Below are 21,884 nucleotides of genomic sequence, written 5' to 3' on the forward strand. Positions count from 1 at the left end.
ACTGCAGCTAGGTAGTCCGCCATTGCTGAGTGTGGAGATCTACGTTAGAGAAACATTGCCGTTTGGTTGTCAACAACCAACTACGGACTAGCGAGGGTCGAGTGGAAGCTCCACAAGTATACTTCCCTGTACCTAACCAGATAATATTTTCATGTAAATACAGAACACACAGACGAGGTAACCATGTCCAATCTCAGCAAAGGCGGCACAAAAAAGGATACCAAGATGAGGATACGAGCTTTTCCTGTAAGTACAAACCGCATATAGGACCTGTCCCTGCCAGCAGCAGGCGGTGACTGGACCACCGAGGTTCGAGTAACAAGCTAGCAGGGGAGTGCAGTTTGCAAGGCCGGTCTTTCAGTAAAAACAAGTAGATAGCTAGCTACCCCCTACTAGCTGCTTGCTTGTTACCTACTGTTAGATACAGTAGCTAGTAACGTTACTGTTGTCAGACAATTATTAACATTAGCTAGCGAACGACCAACTGTCATTTTACCCGGAGAAAAACATGGTTTCTAGCTAGTTAACGTTAACTAAATATTTGGCGTCGTAGCTTTGTTTGTGGCTGAATGACTTGTATTTAACGTTAGGGCAATTCAGAAACTGGTGGGTTGGACTGGAGATAATTGTTGTTGGGTGACGTTATTCTGCATGACATGGTTTGCTGAATCACGTTCTTTTAATAAAAATAAAAAAACACGTTTAGTTACATGCCAATAAAACCTTGCGATACCCCGACTAACTTTAACTGTTGGATAGATAGCTAACTTTAGCTAACATTTTGCATCGACTGTTACACCTAGTTAATGTAACGTTAGATACTTTGTCTTTCAAGATTTAAGTAGCTAACGTTAGCCTAAGTTTAATTTGGAAACAGTTTGCTAAAACTAATGGACGAAAGCTAAATGGGAGTAAGCTATTGGCTGACATCAGTATTCAGAAGATCAGTATTCAGTTATGACGGATGTACCTCCACTGCATCCTCAATGATCCCCTAAAGTAGCTCTCGATAACTCTTCTCTCCATAGGGTTTCCAGCAGTGAGCTTCGCCCACTGCTTGCTCTATGTGAACTACAATTCCGACTCCGTGTATTAAAGTTTAGAAAAGTAAATAATCATTGCTTGCGAAAAGGTTTTCGAAACAAATGGCAATTTCTTTCATACCAGTCAAATAATCTATTTAAAAAATATATATATATATTTATCGTTTTCCCCCTTCACAATTTCGTGGTATCCAATTGGTAGTTGGTCTTGTCCCATCGCTGCAAATCCCGTACGGACTCGGGAAAGGCGAAGGTCGAGAGCGGTGCGTCCTCCGAAACACATCCCAGCCAAGCCGCACTGCTTCTTGACACAGTGCCCGCTTAACCCGGAAGCCAGCCGCACCAATGTGTTGGAGGAAACACCGTACACCTGGCAACAGTGTCAGCTTGCATTGCGCCTGGCCCAGGAGTCGCTAGTGCGCGATGGGACAAGAACATCCCTGCCGGCCAATTGTGCGCTGCCCCATGGGTCTCCAGGTCACGGCCGGCTGCAACAGAGCTTGGACTTGAACCAGGATCTCTAGTGGCACAACTAGCACTCTGATGCAACACTCAGGCCTGAGAAAATATATTTTAAATAAAAACAATTATACACTTACTGTAGCAGATTTGCACAGATCCATATACTGTGTGTGTGCCTCCAGTTGATGAACTACACTTCCTCCCAGTTATGCTTACACAGGTGTTCGGAACAGGCTAGATAGCTAGTAGAAAGAGGAGGAAGGGAAGCGCTACTAAGGTACACAATAGTACATTTTGGCAGATAGAAGGTGCTCTTTGGTAAAAGGGGTAAATTGGTCATCAAAAAGAAAGGAGGACCAAGGCACTCTTCATATAATTAATTAAAATGCCTTTGTTAGTATGGCATGTTCAATAGAAACGTTTTTTTAAATGTATATATATATATATTTTTATATTTTATCCAACGCGTTTTGGCTGCATGGCCTTCATCAGGGAGTACAATTTTTTTTATATACTTTGTCCTCTTTAACAGCTTTTCCAATTAGCCCTAATTGGAAGAGGGAGTGGTTACAAAATTGATTGGACACACCTAGTAAGCAATACTATACACATTAAAAGGTGAAATATTGTAGCTATGTTATCATAAAAATACAACTCCAAGCTAGAAGTATCAGAACACTAAAAGGTAGTTCTAACCTTATATGACTGGGAGAAGTGTCAAGAATAAGAAAGCAATATATTCCATAGTACACTAGAACACAGCAAAACATGAACAACAACAGTCTAAACATAGCTGAGGGCAATTGAGCAAAATGTCCACTAGATGACAGTAAATGGACCCATCACGACCCTACAGGAAGGGTGAGAAATCGGGCTAAAGGTAGTTAGCGTCTATGAATGGGCTAAATGAATTATTGTGACATCAGGTAGCTAGTTTTGCCAGTTTTGTTAGTTTAATCTTCACCAAGGCAGTGACTCATAAACGTTAAATTACCTTAGGCCTTAAATGAAAGGATCATGTGCTAAGCCCAGTGTTTAGTTGAAAGTTCACTGTCATCAGATAATGTTACCTCCTTGGCTGTTCAGAAACTTTAAATCATTATCATGAAAGGGATGGGAAGGATATGAGTGCTCCTCAGATTCTATCCAGTTTGCCATCTACTGAGTGTCACACTAACCCATGTGAAGTGGCTGAAGCCACTTTGGAACACACTTTTGATATGCAGAGAATAGATGGTGTAGAATAGATCTTTGAAAGTCTTGTTTTATGTCTTGGCTGGGACTTCCTAGAGTCCATTTCAGACATTCAGAGATGTCCTCAGAATCAGCAATTAGTCTGGCCACAGACTAAAATGATGTTGAGTACCACAGAAAATAGGACTGTTTTGTGTAGTTCTGGTCCAGGGTGTTAGTGCACTTCCTCTACTAATGTTGACCAGAGCGAAACAAAACGGTGTAATCATGGGCCGAATAAGGTTCAAGCCCTGTACCTGGATTATTAGTGGGATATATGACAGTTCATTTATTGTGGTAAGTTACTAGGTTTTATAAAAATGACTTGTGAGTAAAAGGCCTAGTAGATGCAGAGGGTTTCACTACATCGGGATCCCCGTCCCTCACTCCAATAAGAAATCCAAATACCAACCTTGCATAATTGTTCTCGGGTTGAGTAGGGTCATGGATTGTCCTGCTATGTTACCTCCCGGATCCCTGTGAACCCTGTCCAATCACACGATACTTCCTGTGAAATATGCTTGTGTTTGGATGGTGCCATATCCAGACACCTTGTATGCAGCTTTCGGCCAGCCTCACTTTGGAGAGCCTCCAGGTTTAACAGGCCATGGTTGAGTGTGACAGCCAAAGGGGACAAGGGATTTATGTCAAGCTGTGTATATGGCCATGTTTATCAGAGTGTGATGGTTGGCTACAGTGAAATTACTGTCTGTCCAGTTAAAAGGAGAATTTGGGGTAAAGGCAAATGTTACTAGGTACAGTTAGAGGTGGCCTTGAGCAATATGATATGGAAAATATAAAACGCTTTCATTCATGCTGTGGACTGGATGGAACCTTATTGGGAATATTGTCATGATATTGCAGTCCTGCAGTCTTAGTTCATCACAAGGAACACAAATAGGGACACCCTCCGTTTCCCTTTAGTGATTTGTTTTAATATACTTTTACATCAAAAGTAGGAATATAAATCATAAATTTTCAGGAGGAGCATTCTTTTATCAATGTTACACTCAAACTGTAAGATATTGCAATATAATATTGGCTACTCTTTAAATAAGTAGGGGTTTTTGGGTTGCAGAAGTGTAGCAAGTGACTTGTCTCATCTCTCTCGCAGGTTGCTGACCTAAAGAAGTAGGCTAGCCTAGCAGGAGACTGATAAAAATGGAGGCTATGCACACGGGGTCTATCAAGCTTGCTTTGCTCCAGTTCTCCCTCAAACGAGGGAGCCAAAGATCCCCGAAACTTTGGCCTGTCAGTCTATTTGTCTGCTCTCCTCTCACTCTTACTTCCTTTGTCCACTGCAGATGACGATGGACGAGAAGTATGTCAACAACATCTGGGACCTTCTGAAGAATGCCATCCAGGAGATCCAGAGGAAGAACAACAGCGGGCTGAGCTTCGAGGAGCTCTACAGGAACGCCTACACCATGGTGCTGCACAAACACGGCGAGAAGCTCTACACGGGCCTCCGGGAGGTGGTCACCGAGCACCTCATCAACAAAGTAAGGCCAATGAACGCAGGGTGGTAGACTCATGCTCATCCCAGCGCAAGTCGGGGAGTTGATTCAGTACTGATTGCTGTTTACATTTACATTTAAGTCATTTAGCAGACGCTCTTATCCAGAGCGACTTACAAATTGGAAAGTTCATACATATTCATCCTGGTCCCCCCGTGGGAATTGAACCCTGGTCCCCCCGTGGGAATTGAACCCACAACCCTGGCGTTGCAAGCGCCATGCTCTACCAACTGAGCCACACGGGACCAGGCTGTTCATGAGGGCATGTGATTGAATAATGTTAAAACATTTTACAACAGACAATGAAAAGTGTTTATTTTTGGACCAGTCCAGGTAGTCCCTCCCTGTTTCAGCCAGTTTTCTTTCGTTTGGTTTTTCATGAACACTACCCGGGTCTGGATTAACGTCCCTTTGCTGGATTTGTGCGGGTATGGCAGTAATCACCCTTGTAAAATCACTGGCAGCGTATTTTCCGTCAGTACACTATATCTAAAGTGGTAGAATAGTCACTGAGTTTGACCACAAGATGTTACTCACCTTGACCATAATAACATTTTCATTGTTGAAAAGCAACCTTGTGAACGTCTGTCAATCGAATCCAGGCGATATTAAATGACAGGCCGATTGGCCTGTTCAGTGTTGGGCCTGTTTGGTATGCTGACAGCGTGATGAAGTGGAGTGCTCATATTAAACTAATTACTGTGGAAAGCTCAGAGAATCTGTCTGACTATGGCTGGATGCGGCGGACTTGCAAAAGAAAGCAAACTATCTGGAAAACATGAGTTGCTTCCATTCATTCAGAAGCCTTATATTTAGTGGTTGGAATTTAAACGATTTAAGTTTGAGGAATGGGGCTATCAGAAGGCCCAGCTACACTTGGGCCCAAAGGCATCTGACTGGAGATTTGAAAGCTCTCTTTCAGTAATCACACACAGTCCTGATCTATGACAAGCTCAGCTGATTGAAAAAGTATCCTGTTTCGGAGAGTGAAGCAGGATTTGTGTTTTTGGTTTTGCTCTGTGTTTTGTCGAATTATGTAGGTACTAGGAAGCAGATCAATTAGCCTTTTGGTGCTTTAATCAGTGATTGTGATAGCCTTTGACCTTGGGAAAGCGTTTGTGTGATTTAGTTCCACAAACTATCCTCGGACAGATTTCTATCACATGATCCCTATAACGTTCATGTTTAAACCACACACCATGTTGGCCAACATATTCCACTGAATGAGTAGCAGCAGGAAGCAGCATCAGATTATCTTGAAGCCGTGACAGGTTTCTGTGGCATCTGCAAACTATTTGGAAGCAATGACATTACTGGGCCAATTAATTATCTATGCAGGGCTAGGGCTTTGGCGGTCATTACATTTTTTTCAGCTGGTTGATCATCATTTAAGTAACTGCCGGTCTCATGGTAATTGACCATTTAATTAACATAAACATGCTTTGCATCTCCGGTTTCCACTTATAGCCTACAAGCTACTGATATGGACATTTGGAACATCTACATTTTAAAACATCTAATAAATCAATTTAATATAGCCAGCACATCACAATAAATAATTTTTTTTAGGCAGGTCTATGAAGAAAATGTAGCCTATTCCAGAAGAACAGAATAGCATATTCCTTATGGTAGGCCCTGATCTGGCTGTGCCATATGGCAGTTGGGTACACTTGTTCATTTATCAGGCAATATTTGCTTATAATTCCGGTGGCATTATTTTATAGTAAGAACAATACAATTGAACATAACTGAATAAAATAAGGTATTTTTTTTCTCCCAAACGATTTTCGAGGGAGTGCGCACATGCGGCTATTCGGTGTTGAGCGGTTAACAAAGAAACAGGTCCTCCTATATGCTTAATTTACAGTTATTTATTCAACTTTAATTGTGATAGAAACGTTAGGTTGTATGTTTTGATTTCTAATACATTAAGGCTACATGAAGCAAAGTTGCATGAAAGGGAAGTGCTCTGCTCTTTTTCTTGCTCAGGCTACACACACGTCATCAGTCTCACGTTCAGAATTTGACATGCACTTGATAATATCCTCACGCAGTATTCTCCATTTAATCTGGTCTTTACATATGTGTGGAATTATTTTTTATTTAGAATGGCCCACAAAAAATGAAAATCATCCATAGCCTGCACTCGAATAGCGAATGGAGGTTATGTGCAGTTACTTTTTTAATATGCCAGGTAGGCTACACTGTTTGTAAAGCAGATTAATGTGCTTAATTTAAATATAGCAGCACGAGAAAGGTGGGATACACTTTTATTAAATAGTGGCCAGTCAAAACTCAGTCGGAACACGTTTCACCAGGCTGTGTAGGCTATGGGCTCTCCAACCATGTTCCAGGGGTCTTGAGCATATAGGCTACATTTTGGATATATTTGGCCACTTCAGTTGTGATACAAACCTTAGCAAAGCATATAGGCCTATGGACTAGGTTACATAATGCATGCAACTATTTTTTGAAAAAGTTGCAAAAAAATGCTTGCACTGTGAATCATTAACCTCTAACACCTCCCAAACCCGGATCCGGGATCCCCCCCATCACAAAAGCTGACTAGCATAGCCTAGCCTAAAGCCACAGGGATATCATATAATAAAATGTTCATGAAATCACAAGTCCAAGACACCAAATGAAAGATACAGATCTTGTGAATAAAGCCATCATTTCTGATTTTTAAAATGTTTTACAGGGAAGACAAAATATGTAAATCTATTAGCTAACCACGTTAGCAAAAGACACCACTCCCAAACTCCACCATTTTCTTACTGCATCAGTAGCTATCACAAATTCGACCAAATAAAGATATAAATAGCCACTAACCAAGAAACAACCTCATCAGATGACAGTCTGATAACATATTTATTGTATAGCATAGGTTTTGTTAGAAAAATGTGCATATTTCAGGTATAAATCATAGTTTACAATTGCAGCCCCCATCACAACTCACTAAAATGACTAGAATAACTACAGAGACCATCGTGTATTAGCTAATTACTCATCATAAAACATTTCTTAAAAATACACAGCGTGCAGCAGATGAAAGACACAGATCTTGTGAATCAAGACAATATTTCAGATTTTCTAAGTGTTTTACAGCGAAAACACAATATATCGTTATATTAGCTTACCACAATAGCAAACCAGACAACAGCATTGATTCCAGCCAAACATAGCGATAACGTATTCACCACCAAAATAAAATAATTTTCCACTAACCTTCTCAGAATTCTTCAGATGACAGTCCTGTAACATCATATTACACAATCCATATAGGTTTTGTTCGAAAATGTGCATATTTAGCAGTACAAATCGTGGTTATACAATGTGATTAGAAGCAACAGGTCATGCATTCTGGCCGGCGCCATCTTGGAAAGGCACCTAGTCTAATCAATAAATAATCGTAAACTTGACTAAAAAATACAGGTTGGACATCAAATGAAAGATGCATTAGTTATTAATGCAACCGCTGAGTTAGATTTTTAAAATTAACGTTACTAGACATACAGTGTGCGTTACAGCCAGACTAGTGCCGCAATAATGGCGGACAAATCCGTTTACATTTTTCCACATAAATACGGAATAACATCATAAATAGCTCTTACTTTTGGACGAGCTTCCATCAGAATCTTGGCCAAGTGGTCCTTTGTCCAAAAGAATTGTTGCTTGGTTGTAAAACGTCGTGTTCAACTTCGGAAGTAGCAGCTAACAGTAGCTATGCGGCCACAGCATGCCCAAATCCTCAAACTCAATACTAAGGAAATTCCGAAAATAGCAATATACTCGCATAAACTGATATAACTCAGTTTAAAATAACTTCGTTATGATGTTTCTAACACCTATATCGAATTAAATTAGACGGATATATCTAAGGTCGATAACTGAGCGTTTCAAAATGCCATCCTGAGGTCTTGCTTTGCGTAATGGCGAGCGTTGAAAAGAGAGGTCCCCTCGTTCCTTGGCCTTTTATAAACTCTGAGAGCTACGTAGACACTCCATTCCACTTCTCATTGGTTACTGACATCCAGGGGAAGGCGGGTGCAGTTCATGTCGACCCATAGGATACATACAGAGCTTTAAACTGATCTGAGAGCAGAGCCTAGTTTTCAGACCTTCGCAGTTCCTGTCATGGATTTCGCTGCAGAAAGAGTTCTGTTTCACCCACAGACATAATTCAAACGGTTTTAGAAACTAGAGAGTGTTTTCTATCCAATAGTAAGAATAATATGCATATTGTACGAGCAAGAATTGAGTACGAGGCCGTTTAAATTGGGTACGATTTTGTGCTATGTCGAAATGGCACCCCCCTAGTGGCAAGAAGTTTTAACAAGTGATAATATTTTCATCATTCAGACTTCTCAATTTAATATTGTCTTTACATATACTAAATAATGTGTGAAATTAGCTTTGATTCAGAATGGGCGACTCATGCACCTGTCGGAATAGGGGCAGGGTAAAAAAAAACGTTTTCCATATGCACTTGAATAGCAAATGGAGTACGCTTTTCCCGTGGTTCATTTTCATGCAAGCCAGTTAGGCAACTTCGGTTGTAAAGCGAAGCAATTTGCTTAATATTTGGAAAGCTGAGACGTACATATAGTAGTCCTAGCCTATAGAAAGCTGATGTGATTCTCCTCTTTTTAACAGATTGCATAGCCTATAGAAACGCAACAGGAACACTTTCATTCCATGCATCAACCAGCTATGAGAAGCTGTCTCTCCCTGCACAAAAGGGGATCCTGTTCTGCTCAAACTCTGAATGCCAGGGCTCTCATGAAGTATTTACTTTTAGATTTAATTTGTATTGATGTCAGAGTGATTAGAGGGACAATAGAGTGCTGAGTACCGGCCATTAGCAAGTTTGGTAGGCTACTAATGACAATCAGATGACTGTGGTCATGACTCCTGACTGCCAGTGTGGCTGTACTACGGTCACCATAGCCCTATGTAGGGTGGCATGCCTACCTTTTCAGATGACCAATTATCGCTCTGGATGTCAATATTTCAGCACTGGCCTTAAAAAAAACACCACCCAATTGGCATCTCAGATTTAAAACAAATTCTCTCCCATTGACATTCTGTTCTTGTCCCCCACATTTGCAATCAGAGTAATAGGGTAAATCCATCAATCCCTTTTTGACAGCATCCATTTTGATTTAAACAAAACTTTCCAAACATGTTTTGCTATGGAAGAAGTGGTCATAATATAACCTTTTTCGGCAAGACAGATTTTCCAAAGGTGGGGGAGTGGCAATCTTTACCAAGGATCACCTTCAGTGCTCGGTTATCTCCACCAAGTCTGTCCCCAAACAATTTGATTTGCTGGTTTTAAGCGTTAAACTTTCAAATAGCTCTTCGTTGACTGTTGCAGGGCGTTTATATCGTCCTCCTTCAGCACCGGCCTGAACCCTAGCTGCCCTAAGCTCTGTCCTGGCCCCTTACACTAAGTCTGAATTTGTCCTGCTAGGTGACCTAAACTGGGACATGCTTAAACCATCTAACCAAGTTCTAAAGCAATGGGACTCCCTACATTTTTCTCAGATTATTCCCAATCCCACAAGGTATGACTCCAAACACCCAGAAAAGGCTACTCTCCTCAATGTTATCCTCACAAATAATCCTGATAGGTACCAGTCTGGTGTTTTCTGTAATGACCTTAGTGATCACTGTTTTACAGCCTGTGTTCACAATGGCTGCTCAGTGAAACGTCCTGTCCTGATTTGTCATAGACGCTTGCTAAAAAACTTTAATGAGCAAGCCTTCCTTCATGACCTGGCCTCTGTAAATTGGTATAGAATCAAATTGATCCCCTCTGTCGAAGAAGCTTGGACCTTGTTTTGTGATATCTTCAGTGACATTGTTAACAAACACGCCCCCATAAAGAACATTTTAATTAAAACCGGTTCAGACCGTGATCTTGCAGAGTTACTCCACCTCAAGAATTGCATTTGGCGAAAGGTTCGGCACACGCATAATCAGGCTGACTGGCTCTTGTTCAGGCAAATGAGAAATAAGTGCACTCAGGCTATCCGGAAGGCCAAAGTTAGTTACTTCCTATCCCTAAGAACTTAAGGAGCAGCTCTCTCTCTCTCTCTCTCTCTCTCTCTCTCTCTCTCTCTCTCTCTCTCTCTCTCTCTCTCTCTCTCGCTCTCGCTCTCGCTCTCTCTCTCTCTCTCTCTCAGGGTTTAACCCCAAGAAGTTCTGGAAAATGGTTAAAGACCTGGAGAATAAACCCTCCTCCACACAGCTGCCCATGTCCCTTAATGTTGTTGATGTGGTTTTTACTAACAAGGAGCACATGGCTGAGCTCTTTAATCGCCACTTCATTAAGACAGGATTCCTATTTGACTCAGCCATGCCTCCTTGCCCGTCCAACATTTCCTCATCTCCCACCCCTTCTAATGTGACTAGCCCCGATGCTCCTCCTTCTTTTTCCCCTGCCCCGCTACAAAGTTTCTCCCTGCAGGCGGTCACTGAGTCCGAGGTGCTAAAGGAGCTCCTTAAATTTGACACCCAAAAAACATCTGGGTCAGATGGTTTAGACCTTTTCTTCTTTAAGGTTGCTGCCCATATAATCGCCACGCCTATCTCTGACCTTTTTAACCAGTCTCTCCTCTCAGGGGAGGTTCCCATTGCTTGGAAGGCAGCCACGGTTAGTCCTTTATTTAAAGGGGGAGATCAAGCTGATCGTAACTGTTATAGGCCAATTTCTATTTTGCCCTGTTTATCAAAAGTATTGGAAAAACTTGTCAATAATCTACTGACTGGCTTTCTTGATGTCTATAGTATTCTCTCTGGTATGCAATCTGGTTTCCGCTCAGGTTATGGATGTGTCACTGCAACCTTAAAGGTCCTCAATGATGTCACCATTGCCCTTGACTCTAAGCAATGTTGTGCTGCTATTTTTTATTAACTTGGCCAAAGCTTTTGATACAGTAGACCATTCCATTCTTGTGGGCCGGCTAAGGAGCATTGGTGTCTCTGAGGGGTCTTTGGCCTGGTTTTCTAACTACCTCTCTCAAGAGTGCAGTGTATAAAGTCAGAACATCTGCTGTCTCAGCCACTGCCTGTCACCAAGGGTGTATCCCAAGGGTCGATCCTAGGCCCCACACTCTTCTCAATTTGCATCAACAACATAGCTCAGGCAGTAGGAAGCTCTCTCATCCATATATATTCAGATAGTCTTATACCCAACTGGCCCCTCCCCGGATTTTGTGTTCGGCAGGTAAGGGTGCTCTCGAGCGGCTAGATGTTCTTTACCATTCGGCCATCAGATTTGCCACCAATGCTCGTTATAGGACACATCACTGCACTCTATACTCTTCTGTAAACTGGTCATCTCTGTATACACGTCGCAAGACCCACTGGTTGTTTCTTATTTAGAAAGGCCCTCACTCCCCCCTAAGATGTTTATCTATGATATCTACTGCAGCCCTCATCCTCCACATACAACACCAGTTTTATCTCAATCTCTTCATTCAAAGTCTCAATCATGGACACTCTTACTGACAGTTGTGGCTGCTTTGCGTGATGTATTGTTGTCAAACCTTCTTGCCCTTTGTGCTGTTGTCTGTGCCCAACAATGTTTGTACCCTGTTTTGTGCAACTACCATGTTGTGCTGCTGCCATGTTGTGTTGCTACCATGTTGTCATGTTGTTGCTACCATGCTGTGTTGTCATGTGTTGCTGTCTTGATATGTTGTCGTCTTAGGTCTCTCTTTATGAAGTGTTGTTGTCTCTTGTCTTGATGTGTGTTTTGTCCTGTATTTTTATTTTTAATCCAAGCACCCATCCCTGCAGGAGGCCTTTACGTAGGCTGTCATTGTAAATAAGAATTTGTTCTTAACTGGCTTTCCTAGTTAAATAAATGTTAAACAAAAATAAGGTGCTCAAAGTTGACCCATTTTGCCATACAATGAGACATCCATGTCTTTATCACTGGAAAATATAAACTGTTGAATTTGATATCATTTAAAAGCTTACAGTGTTGTCAAACTATGTGATTATTTATTGAGGGAAAAAGGTTATATTTAAATGTTCCTTTTTTAAACTTTTATTGCCTTTTATTATCAATTATCAAAAAGTCCATGAACTCATATTTACATAAGTTGTAGCTTAGACCCTATTTCATATCATCTGAGGTTTTTGTGTTGTGTCTGCCATCGGTTGAGACACAACGTGCTCTTAAATAAAGGGTGGGTGTCATTTCAATCATCGAAATAGGATAGGTCCATTCTATTAATTATTTCAGACCACTGCAATTTACACCATTGGTCTTGGGCGATATACCATTTACCGGTGGTATTTTGAAATACAGACGGTATGATTTTCAATACCGTCCCCTCCTTGAATGTTTTGGCATTCAGGTCCAAAAAGCTAAGCTAACGTTGAAGTTCCTTGCTCAGAACTTGAGAACATATGCAAGCTGGTGGTTAAATATTCCCAGTTAAGACGTTTTAGGTTGTAGTTATTATAGGAATTGTGACATCGACTATTTCTCTCTATACCATTTGTATTTCATATACCTTTGACTATTGGATGTTCTTATAGGCAGTTTAGTATTGCCAGCCTAATCTCGGGAGTTGATAGGCTTGAAGTCATAAACAGTGCTGTGCTTCAAGCATTGCTAAGAGCTGCTGGCACACGCAGTAAAGTGCTGTTTGAATGAATGCTTACGAGCCTGCTGCTGCCTACCACCGCTCAGTCAGACTGCTCTATCAAATATCAAATCATAGACTTAATTATAATACAATAAACATAGAAATACGAGCGTTTGGTCATTAATATGGTCAAATCCGGAAACTATCATTTCGAAAACAAAACGTTTATTCTTTCAGTGAAATACGGAACCGTTTCATATTTTATCGAACGGGTGGCAACCCTAAGTCTAAATATTGCTGTTACATTGCACATTATGTAAAATTATGGCAAATTAGTTCGCAACGAGCCAGGCGGCCCAAACTGTTGAATATACCCTGACTCTGCATGCACTGAATGCAAGATAAGTGACACAATTTCCCTAGTTAATATTGCCCGCTAACATGATTATATGCACCCCATTGATTATATGCAACGCAGGACAAGCTAGTTAACCTAGTAATATCACCAACCATGTGTAGTTAACTAGTGATTATGTGAAGATTGATTGTTTTTTATAAGCTAAGTTTAATGCTAGCAAGCAACTTACCTTGGCTCCTTGCAGCCACAAGGTCCTTTTGACGCTGGACTCGCGTAACAGGTGGTCAGCCTGCCACGCAGTTTCCTCGTGGATTGCTATGTAATCGGCGTCCAAAAAAGCCGATAACCAATTATGAAATTGTCCGACAACTAATTGAGACATCAAGTGGTTTGTGACGATGTGGCTCAGTTGGTAGAGCATGGCACATGCAATGCTAGGGTTGTGGGTTCGATTCCCACGGGGAATCAGTATGAAAATGTATGCACTCACTACTGTAAGTTGCTCTGGATAAGAGCATCTACTAAAATGTAATAGGAAGAAATGGCCATTTTAAGTTTTCAGATATAAGTAAGTTGCATTGGGCCTTCTGAGTGGTGCAGCAGTCTAAGGCACTGCAGAGCACAATTGGCCCAGCATCATCCGGGTTAAGGCAGGGTTTGGCCGGCTGGGATGACCTTATCCCATCGCGCTCTAGTGACTCCTGTGGCAGGCCGGTGGCATGCACTCTGACACGGTCGCCAGTTGTACAGTGTTCCCTCCAACACATTGGTGCGGCTGGCTTCCGGGTTAAGCGAGCAGTGTGTCAACAAGCAATGCGGCTTGGCAGGGTCATGTTTCGGAGGACGCATGGCTCTCGACCTTCAACTCTCCCGAGTCCGTAAGGGAGTTGCTGCGATGGGTCAAGACTGTAACTACCAATTGGATACCACGAAATTGGGGACATATATTCCACAAGTATTATCAAAACAAATCACAAGTAATGCACTGAGCCTTTACTAGGCCTTGATTTAACGGACCCATATAGATGTCTAAAGCGCTGGCAATTTTTTCTCTCAAGTGTTCCATTTGGTTGATGGTGTTTTAGGTTACTACACATACAGTGCATTCGTAAAGTATTCAGACCCCTAGACCTTTTCCACATTTTGTTACGTTAGACTTATTCTAAAGTGGATTAAGTCGTTTCACCCCCTCATCAATGTACACAGAATACCCCATAATGACAAAGTAAAAACAGTTTTTTAGAAATTTGTGCACATAAAAAAAGAAACTGAAATATCACCTTTACGTAAGTATTTAGACCCTTTACTCAGTACTGTCGTGTCTTTGGCTATGCCAGATTAATTGCTATGACATGCTATTCTATAAAATAATTTCTCCGTAATTAATATTACCTGATTGAACTAATCATGTAAATGTAATTAACTAGAGAGGGACACCACGAAATAATATTTATAGAGCTGTTATTTTCCGAATAAACTCTTAAAGATTTAGTAATATTTTACATCCATAGCAGTCACATTAATCGTCATTTTATTCAGTCTCATCTGAAAGTTGTAAATCCTTGGTTATCTGCAAGAATCCTGGCTAACAAGTTGAATCAGCAATACAAAATTGGGTTTAATTATTTATTTACTAAATACCTAACTAATCACACAGAATCACACATACACAATTAAATCATAACTTGATTACGAATTGCCGTCATAAAGGAAAACGTCCCTAGCGGGCGGAATAGATATGACAGCTTGTTACACAAAGGGAAGGGGCTGAGTTTTAGTGAAAGCGCGGGAGACTGGGACAGAGGCGAAGCTGTACTATCGTAAGTACAGTATCTTATGCATTCTAAATTACTGCCCATTTAGAAAAGGAAAATGCAATAAATATTTACTCTGAGCTGCGCTTCAGTAGGTTGGTGGTAGATGGAAGACCGTATCGCCAACCCGAGTCCTCTGTCCTTTGAAGAATGTCTCTGGTGTTCACTGGATATGTGGTAACGTCGTTGTGGAGTAGACGGGATACTCTGACTGTCCTTCCTAACCTGCGTTTGTAGCAGCTGTTGCTAACTCAACGGCTAGGAGGTATCACTTCTGTAGTGAATACGAGTTCAAAGTTCATACCATTCACAACCAAAGTCCATGCTGATGTTGGCTTAGTTCTGTAGTTATTATCTGAACCATTCTGACATCGGATCGTCATCCTAATGTTCCCGGAACAGGAAGTTATATTTTTGTCAATGGCTTATATAGTGGAGGGAGAGGGGTGTGTCTGAAAAGTTTATAACCCATGTCTCTTCACAGGGGCGGGCCCCTGGTTGAGCAGAAGCCCAAACTTATGAAAACCCAAATCTCTAATTTGGAAGCTAAAATTACATTACATTTACATTTAAGTCATTTAGCAGACGCTCTTATCCAGAGCGACTTACAAATTGGAAAGTTCATACATATTCATCCTGGTCCCCCCGTGGGAATTGAACCCTGGTCCCCCCGTGGGAATTGAACCCACAACCCTGGCGTTGCAAGCGCCATGCTCTACCAACTGAGCCACACGGGACCACGGGACCACATTCACATACATTTCATCTCTTCACAAATAATTTCATGTTCAAACATTTGAATTAAACAACAATTCCATGTGAATCCGATACCTCTGACGTTTAGACTTTCCACAGTAGAGTTTGTCATTCTATCATTGATGAGAATGTGTCAGAGGGCAACCGAACTGACATAATATACCTTAAGTACCACCGCATATGTTCAGTTGGTCGGATTACCAGAATATAGTTAATTTCCCCCCAACTTCTGATGTTCCCAGAATCTCTATGTTAACAAAGGGGTTTTCTTATGTCACATCAGTTATAGTAGGGAGAGGGAAAAAGGGAGAAAGAGGTATTTATGACTGTCATAAGCCAATGTCATGACAGTACTTTATTGAAGCACCTTTGGCAGAGATTACAGACTCAAGTCTTCTTGGGTATGACGCTACAAGCTTGGTACACCTGTATTTGGTGAGTTTATCCCATTCTTCTCTGCATATCCTCTCCAGCTCGGTCAGCGTTGTTGCACAGATATTCCAGAGATGTTTGATCGGGTTCAAGTCCGGATCTCTGGCAGGGTCACTCACGGACATTCAGAGAATTGTCCCAAAGCCACTCCTGTGTTGTCTTGGATGTGTGCTTGTCTTGGATGTGTGCTGTTGGAAGGTGAACCTTCGCCCCAGTCTGAGGTCCTGAGCGCTCTGGAGCAGATTTTCATCAAGGATCACTCTACTTTGCTCCGTACATCTTTCCCTCGATCCTGACTAGTCTCCCAGTCCCTGCCGCTGAAAAACATCACCACATCATGATGATGCTGCCACCACCATTCTTCACCGTAAGGATGGTGCCATGTTTCCTCCAGACGTGACGCTTGGCATTCAGGCCAAAGAGTTCAATCTTGGTTTCATCAGACCAGAGAATCAGTTTCTCATGGTTTGAGAGTCTTTAGGTGCCTTTTGGCAAACACCAAGCGGGCTGTCATGTGCCTTTTATTGGGGCGGCAGGTAGCCTAGTGGTTAGAGTAACCGGAAGGTTGCTAGATCGAATCCCTGAGCTGACAAGGTAAAAATCTGTTGTTCTGCCCCTGAACAAGGCAGTTGACCCACTGTTCCTAGGCCGTCTTTGTAAATAAGAATTTGTTCTTAACTGACTTGCCTAGTTCAATCAAGGTTAAATAATAACAAATAAAATGTGCCTTTTACTAAGGAGTGGCTTCCGTCTGGCCACTCTACTATAAAGGCCTGATTGCTGGAGTGCTACAGAGATGGTTGTCCTTCTGGAAGGTTCTCCCATCTCCAAAGAGGAACTCTGGCGCTCTGTCATAGTGACCATCGGGTTCTTGGTCACCTCCCTGACCAAGGCCCTTCTGCTGTTCAGTTTGGCCGGGCGGCCAGCTCTAGGAAGAGTCTTGGTGGTTCCAAACTTCTTCCATTTTAAGAATGATGGAGGCGACTGTCTTCTTGGGGACCTTCAATGCCACGTCCATTTTTTTCGTACCCTTCCCCAGATATGTCTCGACACAATCCTGTCTCGTAGCTCTACGAACAATTCCTTCGACCTCGTGGCTTGGTTTTTGCTCTGACATGCACTGTCAACTGTGGTACCTTATCTAGACAGGTGTGTGCCTTTCCAAATCATGTCCAATCAATTGAATTTACCACACGTGGACTCCAATCAAGTTGTAGAAACATGTCAAGTACAATCGGAATGGAAACAGGATTCACCTGAGCTCAATTTCGAGACTCTAAGCAAAGTGTCTGAATACTTACGTGAATAAATAGTTTTTTTATTTGTAATACAATTGCAAAAAATGTTTAAACCTGTTATCGCTTTGTCACTATTGGTTATTGTGTGTAGATTGCTGAGGAATGTTTTGTATTTAATCCATTTTAGAATAAGGCTGTAACGTAACAAAATGTCAAGGGGTCTGAATACTTTCCGAATGCACTGTAAGTACAACAGATTCATCAGTAGGTGATTTATAGTGAGCTGAGAGGGGTTCACTTTCCATTGAGATAGTGTGTCAGTGTGCTGGGCACTGTTTCACTAAATGGATGATGTTTCTCTGCCTGATGTTGATGAGCACAGTGTTCTTTAGCGTCCCATACAGAGAGAGGACACTCAGAGAGAGGAGCTTGTGGAGGGAGAGACTCACGGACAGAAAGAGTGTGTCATGCAGAGAAAGCGAGATGGGCTCAGTGTGCCAAGTCATCAGTGTGGTGTTGTAGTATCAAACGAATGCCTCTCTGACTGACTGTGCTGCTGCTTCCCCACAGGTACGGGAAGATGTCCTCAACTCACTAAACAACAACTTCCTCCAAACACTAAACCAAGCCTGGAACGACCACCAGACAGCCATGGTCATGATCAGAGACATCCTCATGTACATGGTGAGTGGCACCACCAGTTACCAGAGCCATGTATTTAGAGAGTTATGTTTTAATTCTAGACATACATAGCATTATTTTAATATTCCCCATGTAAAGTTTATGGGGTGCTAACATGGCTGCCATAGTATTGTAGGGTCATGTAAATGCATCATTATGCAGAAACCTCAATGTCTAAACTCTCTAAATACATGGCTCTGACAGCTACAAGGTGCAGTCATAAACCAGGGATGTTTTACAAAAAAACAACATGTTTTTAGTATTTTGTTCATTCATGTTGTTCCAGTTAGCAGATACGTTTTCAAGATACAGCACAAATCTAAAAGTGATGCTACGTTTTGCATCATTGTGTTTTGCATCATCACACTTTTAGAAAACGTAACTGCTGACATGCACAATTTGTGCTTATCAGACGTGCACACTTCTTAGTTATTAGGATTTGACTGTATTTCTCAATACAGTGTCATCTCGTAACCCTCCCTTGGACTGGTAATGCATTGCTTCCTGGCTGCAGGTCTCAAACGCGCTCCGGGGTGAGGTACAGATCTGAGATCAGCTTCCCATCCACCAATCCTAAACATAACCATTAGTGGGGGAAATGCAAAACTTGCCCAAGATCAGCCTTGAATGATAAAGCTTCACCCTCTCTTCCTCTTGTTTCCCAGGACCGGGTGTACGTACAGCAGAACAATGTGGAGAACGTCTACAACCTGGGCCTGATCATCTTCAGAGACCAGGTGGTGCGCTACGGCTGCATCCGAGACCACCTCCGACAGACCCTCCTGGACATGATCGCACGAGAGAGGAAGGGCGAAGTGGTGGACAGGTATAATAATATGACCCGTCTATACACAGGGCCTGTTCGACTTCTTTAAACGTGTACAAACTCCTAGCTTCGTTGAAGGAATCACTGAAATGACTTGACAAGTGTAATCACTGGAAATGACTGGAAGCCATGCGGCGGAACGCTTGTGTTCGTCTGTCCAGTCATGTCTAAGCATCGACTGTTTGAAGGGAGGAGGTAAGGAAGTAATTCAAACAGAGCCAGAGTTTCTGAGCTGAAGGAAGCAGTGTTTTTCCCGATGAAAAAAACCACAACCGTAATCCATGATTATTTCATTGTGCTCTTTGTTGAATTTAAAAAGTATCTGATACAGTCTTTGAGCTGACCCAGACCTAAATGGTATCCTATACACTGAGCGTACAAAACATTAGGAGTTGCACCCCCCTTTTCTCTCAGAACAGCCTCAATTCGTCGGGGTATGGACTCTTCAAGGTGTTGAAAGTGTTCCACAGGGATGCTGGCCCATGTTGACCCCAATGCTTCCCACAGTTGTCAAGTTGCCTGGATGTCCTTTGGGTGGTGGACCATTCTTGATACACACAGGAAAGTTGAGTGTGAAAAATCCAGCAGCGTTGCAATTCTTGACACACTCAAATGTCTCGACTTAAAAATTATTCTTTAACCTGTCTGGCACCGGGGTTCCGCTAGCGGAACTCCTCCCACATTCCACTGAAAAGGCAGAGCGCGAAATTCAAAAAATATTTTTGAGAAATATTTAACTTTCACACATTAACAAGTCCAATACAGCATATGAAAGGTACACATCTTGTGAATCCAGTCAACATGTCCGATTTTTAAAATGTTTTACAGCGAAAACACCACATATATTTATGTTAGCTCACCACCAAATACAAAAAAGGACAGACATTTTTCATAGTACAGGTAGCATGCACAAAGCCAACCTAACTAACCAAGAACCAACCAAACTAACCAAGAAACAACTTCATCAGATGACAGTCTTATAACATGTTATACAATAAATCTATGTTTGTTCGAAAAATGTGCATATTTGAGGTATAAATCAGTTTTACATTGCAGCTACCATCACAGCTACCGTCAGAAATAGCACCGAAGCAGCCAGAGTAATTACAGACACCAACGTCAAAATATTTCTGAAAAATCGATGGTGTACAGCAAATTAAAGACAAACATCTTGTGAATCCAGCCAATATTTCCGATTTTTTTAAGTGTTTTACAGCGAAAACACAATATAGCATTATATTAGCTTACTACAATAGCCTACCACACTACCGCATTCATTCATCAAGGCACGTTAGCGTTAGCAATAGGCACGTTAGCGATAGCGAATAAACCAGCAAAATATATGAATTTTCACTAACCTTCATAAACCTTCATCAGATGACAGTCCTATAACATCAGGTTATACATACACTTATGTTTTGTTCGAAAATGTGCATATTTAGAGCTGAAATCAGTGGTTATACATTGTGCTAACGTAGCATCTTTTTCCCAGAATGTGCAGATATTTTTATGACACAACTATTCTGACCAAATAACTATTCATAAACGTTACTAGAAAATACATGTTGTATAGGAAATGATAGATACACTAGTTCTTAATGCAATCGGCGTGTTAGAATTCTAAAAATAACTTCATTACGACATCCAGCTTAGTTATAGCGAGAGAGTGCCCAAAATCTGGGCGCAAACTACTATTTCACATGTTCGACAGATATATGAAATAGCATCATAAAATGGGTCCTACTTTTGATGATCTTCCATCAGAATGTTGTACAAGGGGTCCTTTGTCCAGAACAATCGTTGTTTGGTTTTAGAATGTCCTCTTCTCCAGTCAATTAGCACGGAAAGCTAGCAAAGTAGCGCGAAGCTCTCCTTCCTGAACAAAGGCACACAACGCAACACGCCTAACGTCCCGAATAAATTTCAATAATCTAATAAAACTATATTGAAAAAACATACTTTACGATGATATTGTCACATTTATCAAATAAAATCAAAGCCGGAGATATTAGTCGTCTATAACGACAGCTTTTCAGAAGGCAATACCAGGTCCCTTCTCGCGCGCTCCAGAAAACAGGAAACTGGTGACACGTCATGCCAAGAGCTTTTATTCGACCCCAGATCAAGTTATACACTCCATTTCTTCTCTCACTGCCTGTCGACATCTAGTGGAAGACGTATGAAGTGCATGTATACTAATAAATATCAAGGACATTTATAGGCAGGCCCTAGAACAGAGCATCGATTTCAGATTTTCCACTTCCTGTCAGGAAGTTTGCTGCAAAATGAGTTCTGTTTTACTCACAGATATAATTCAAACGGTTTTAGAAACTAGAGAGTGTTTTCTATCCAATAGTAATAATAATATGCATATTGTACGAGCAAGAATTGAGTACGAGGCCGTTTAAATTGGGCACAATTTTCCCCCAAAGTGAAAACAGCGCCCTCTGTCCTCAACAGGTTAACCTGTCTCCTCCCCTTCATCTTCATTGATTTTGAAGTGGATTTAACAAGTGACATCAATAAGGGATCATGGCTTTCACCTGGATTCACCTGGTCAGTCTGTCATGGACAGGCACATAATAGAATGCAATTTGGGACTCAACTGTACTTGACACATGGACAATTAGAATGAATCTGTAGAGGTGTCTTTTAACCTGACCCTGTTTGTCTCACTCTCACTTTCTCTCTCTCCCTCTCTCTCTCAGGGGGGCGATCAGAAATGCCTGCCAGATGTTAATGATCTTAGGCCTCGAAGGGAGGTCGGTTTACGAAGAGGACTTTGAGGCCCCGTTTTTAGAAATGTCTGCAGAGTTCTTCCAGGTTTGTAATAATCCCCCCCCCCCCCCACATCTATTCATACATTTCATTCGCATCAATGCTATGTGTCATGCACGTTGACTTGCATTGATATT

The 21,884-nt window shown here is 41.6% G+C and overlaps 1 protein-coding gene across 1 annotated transcript in view; it reads left to right on the plus strand.

Moving 5' to 3' along the window:
* Positions 1-21,884, plus strand: part of LOC120028634 (cullin-3) — a 32,132-nt gene continuing 10,248 nt past the window's right edge. Inside the window, exons 1-5 of the mRNA XM_038973846.1 lie at positions 1-246; positions 4,043-4,240; positions 18,033-18,146; positions 18,809-18,969; positions 21,678-21,792. Of these exons, the coding sequence (XP_038829774.1) occupies positions 184-246; positions 4,043-4,240; positions 18,033-18,146; positions 18,809-18,969; positions 21,678-21,792 (651 nt within the window). The 5' untranslated portion in view covers positions 1-183. The remainder of the gene's footprint in view (positions 247-4,042; positions 4,241-18,032; positions 18,147-18,808; positions 18,970-21,677; positions 21,793-21,884) is intronic.

The sequence above is a fragment of the Salvelinus namaycush genome, chromosome 34 (genome assembly GCF_016432855.1).
Source record: "Salvelinus namaycush isolate Seneca chromosome 34, SaNama_1.0, whole genome shotgun sequence".
NCBI classification, from domain to species: domain Eukaryota; kingdom Metazoa; phylum Chordata; class Actinopteri; order Salmoniformes; family Salmonidae; genus Salvelinus; species Salvelinus namaycush.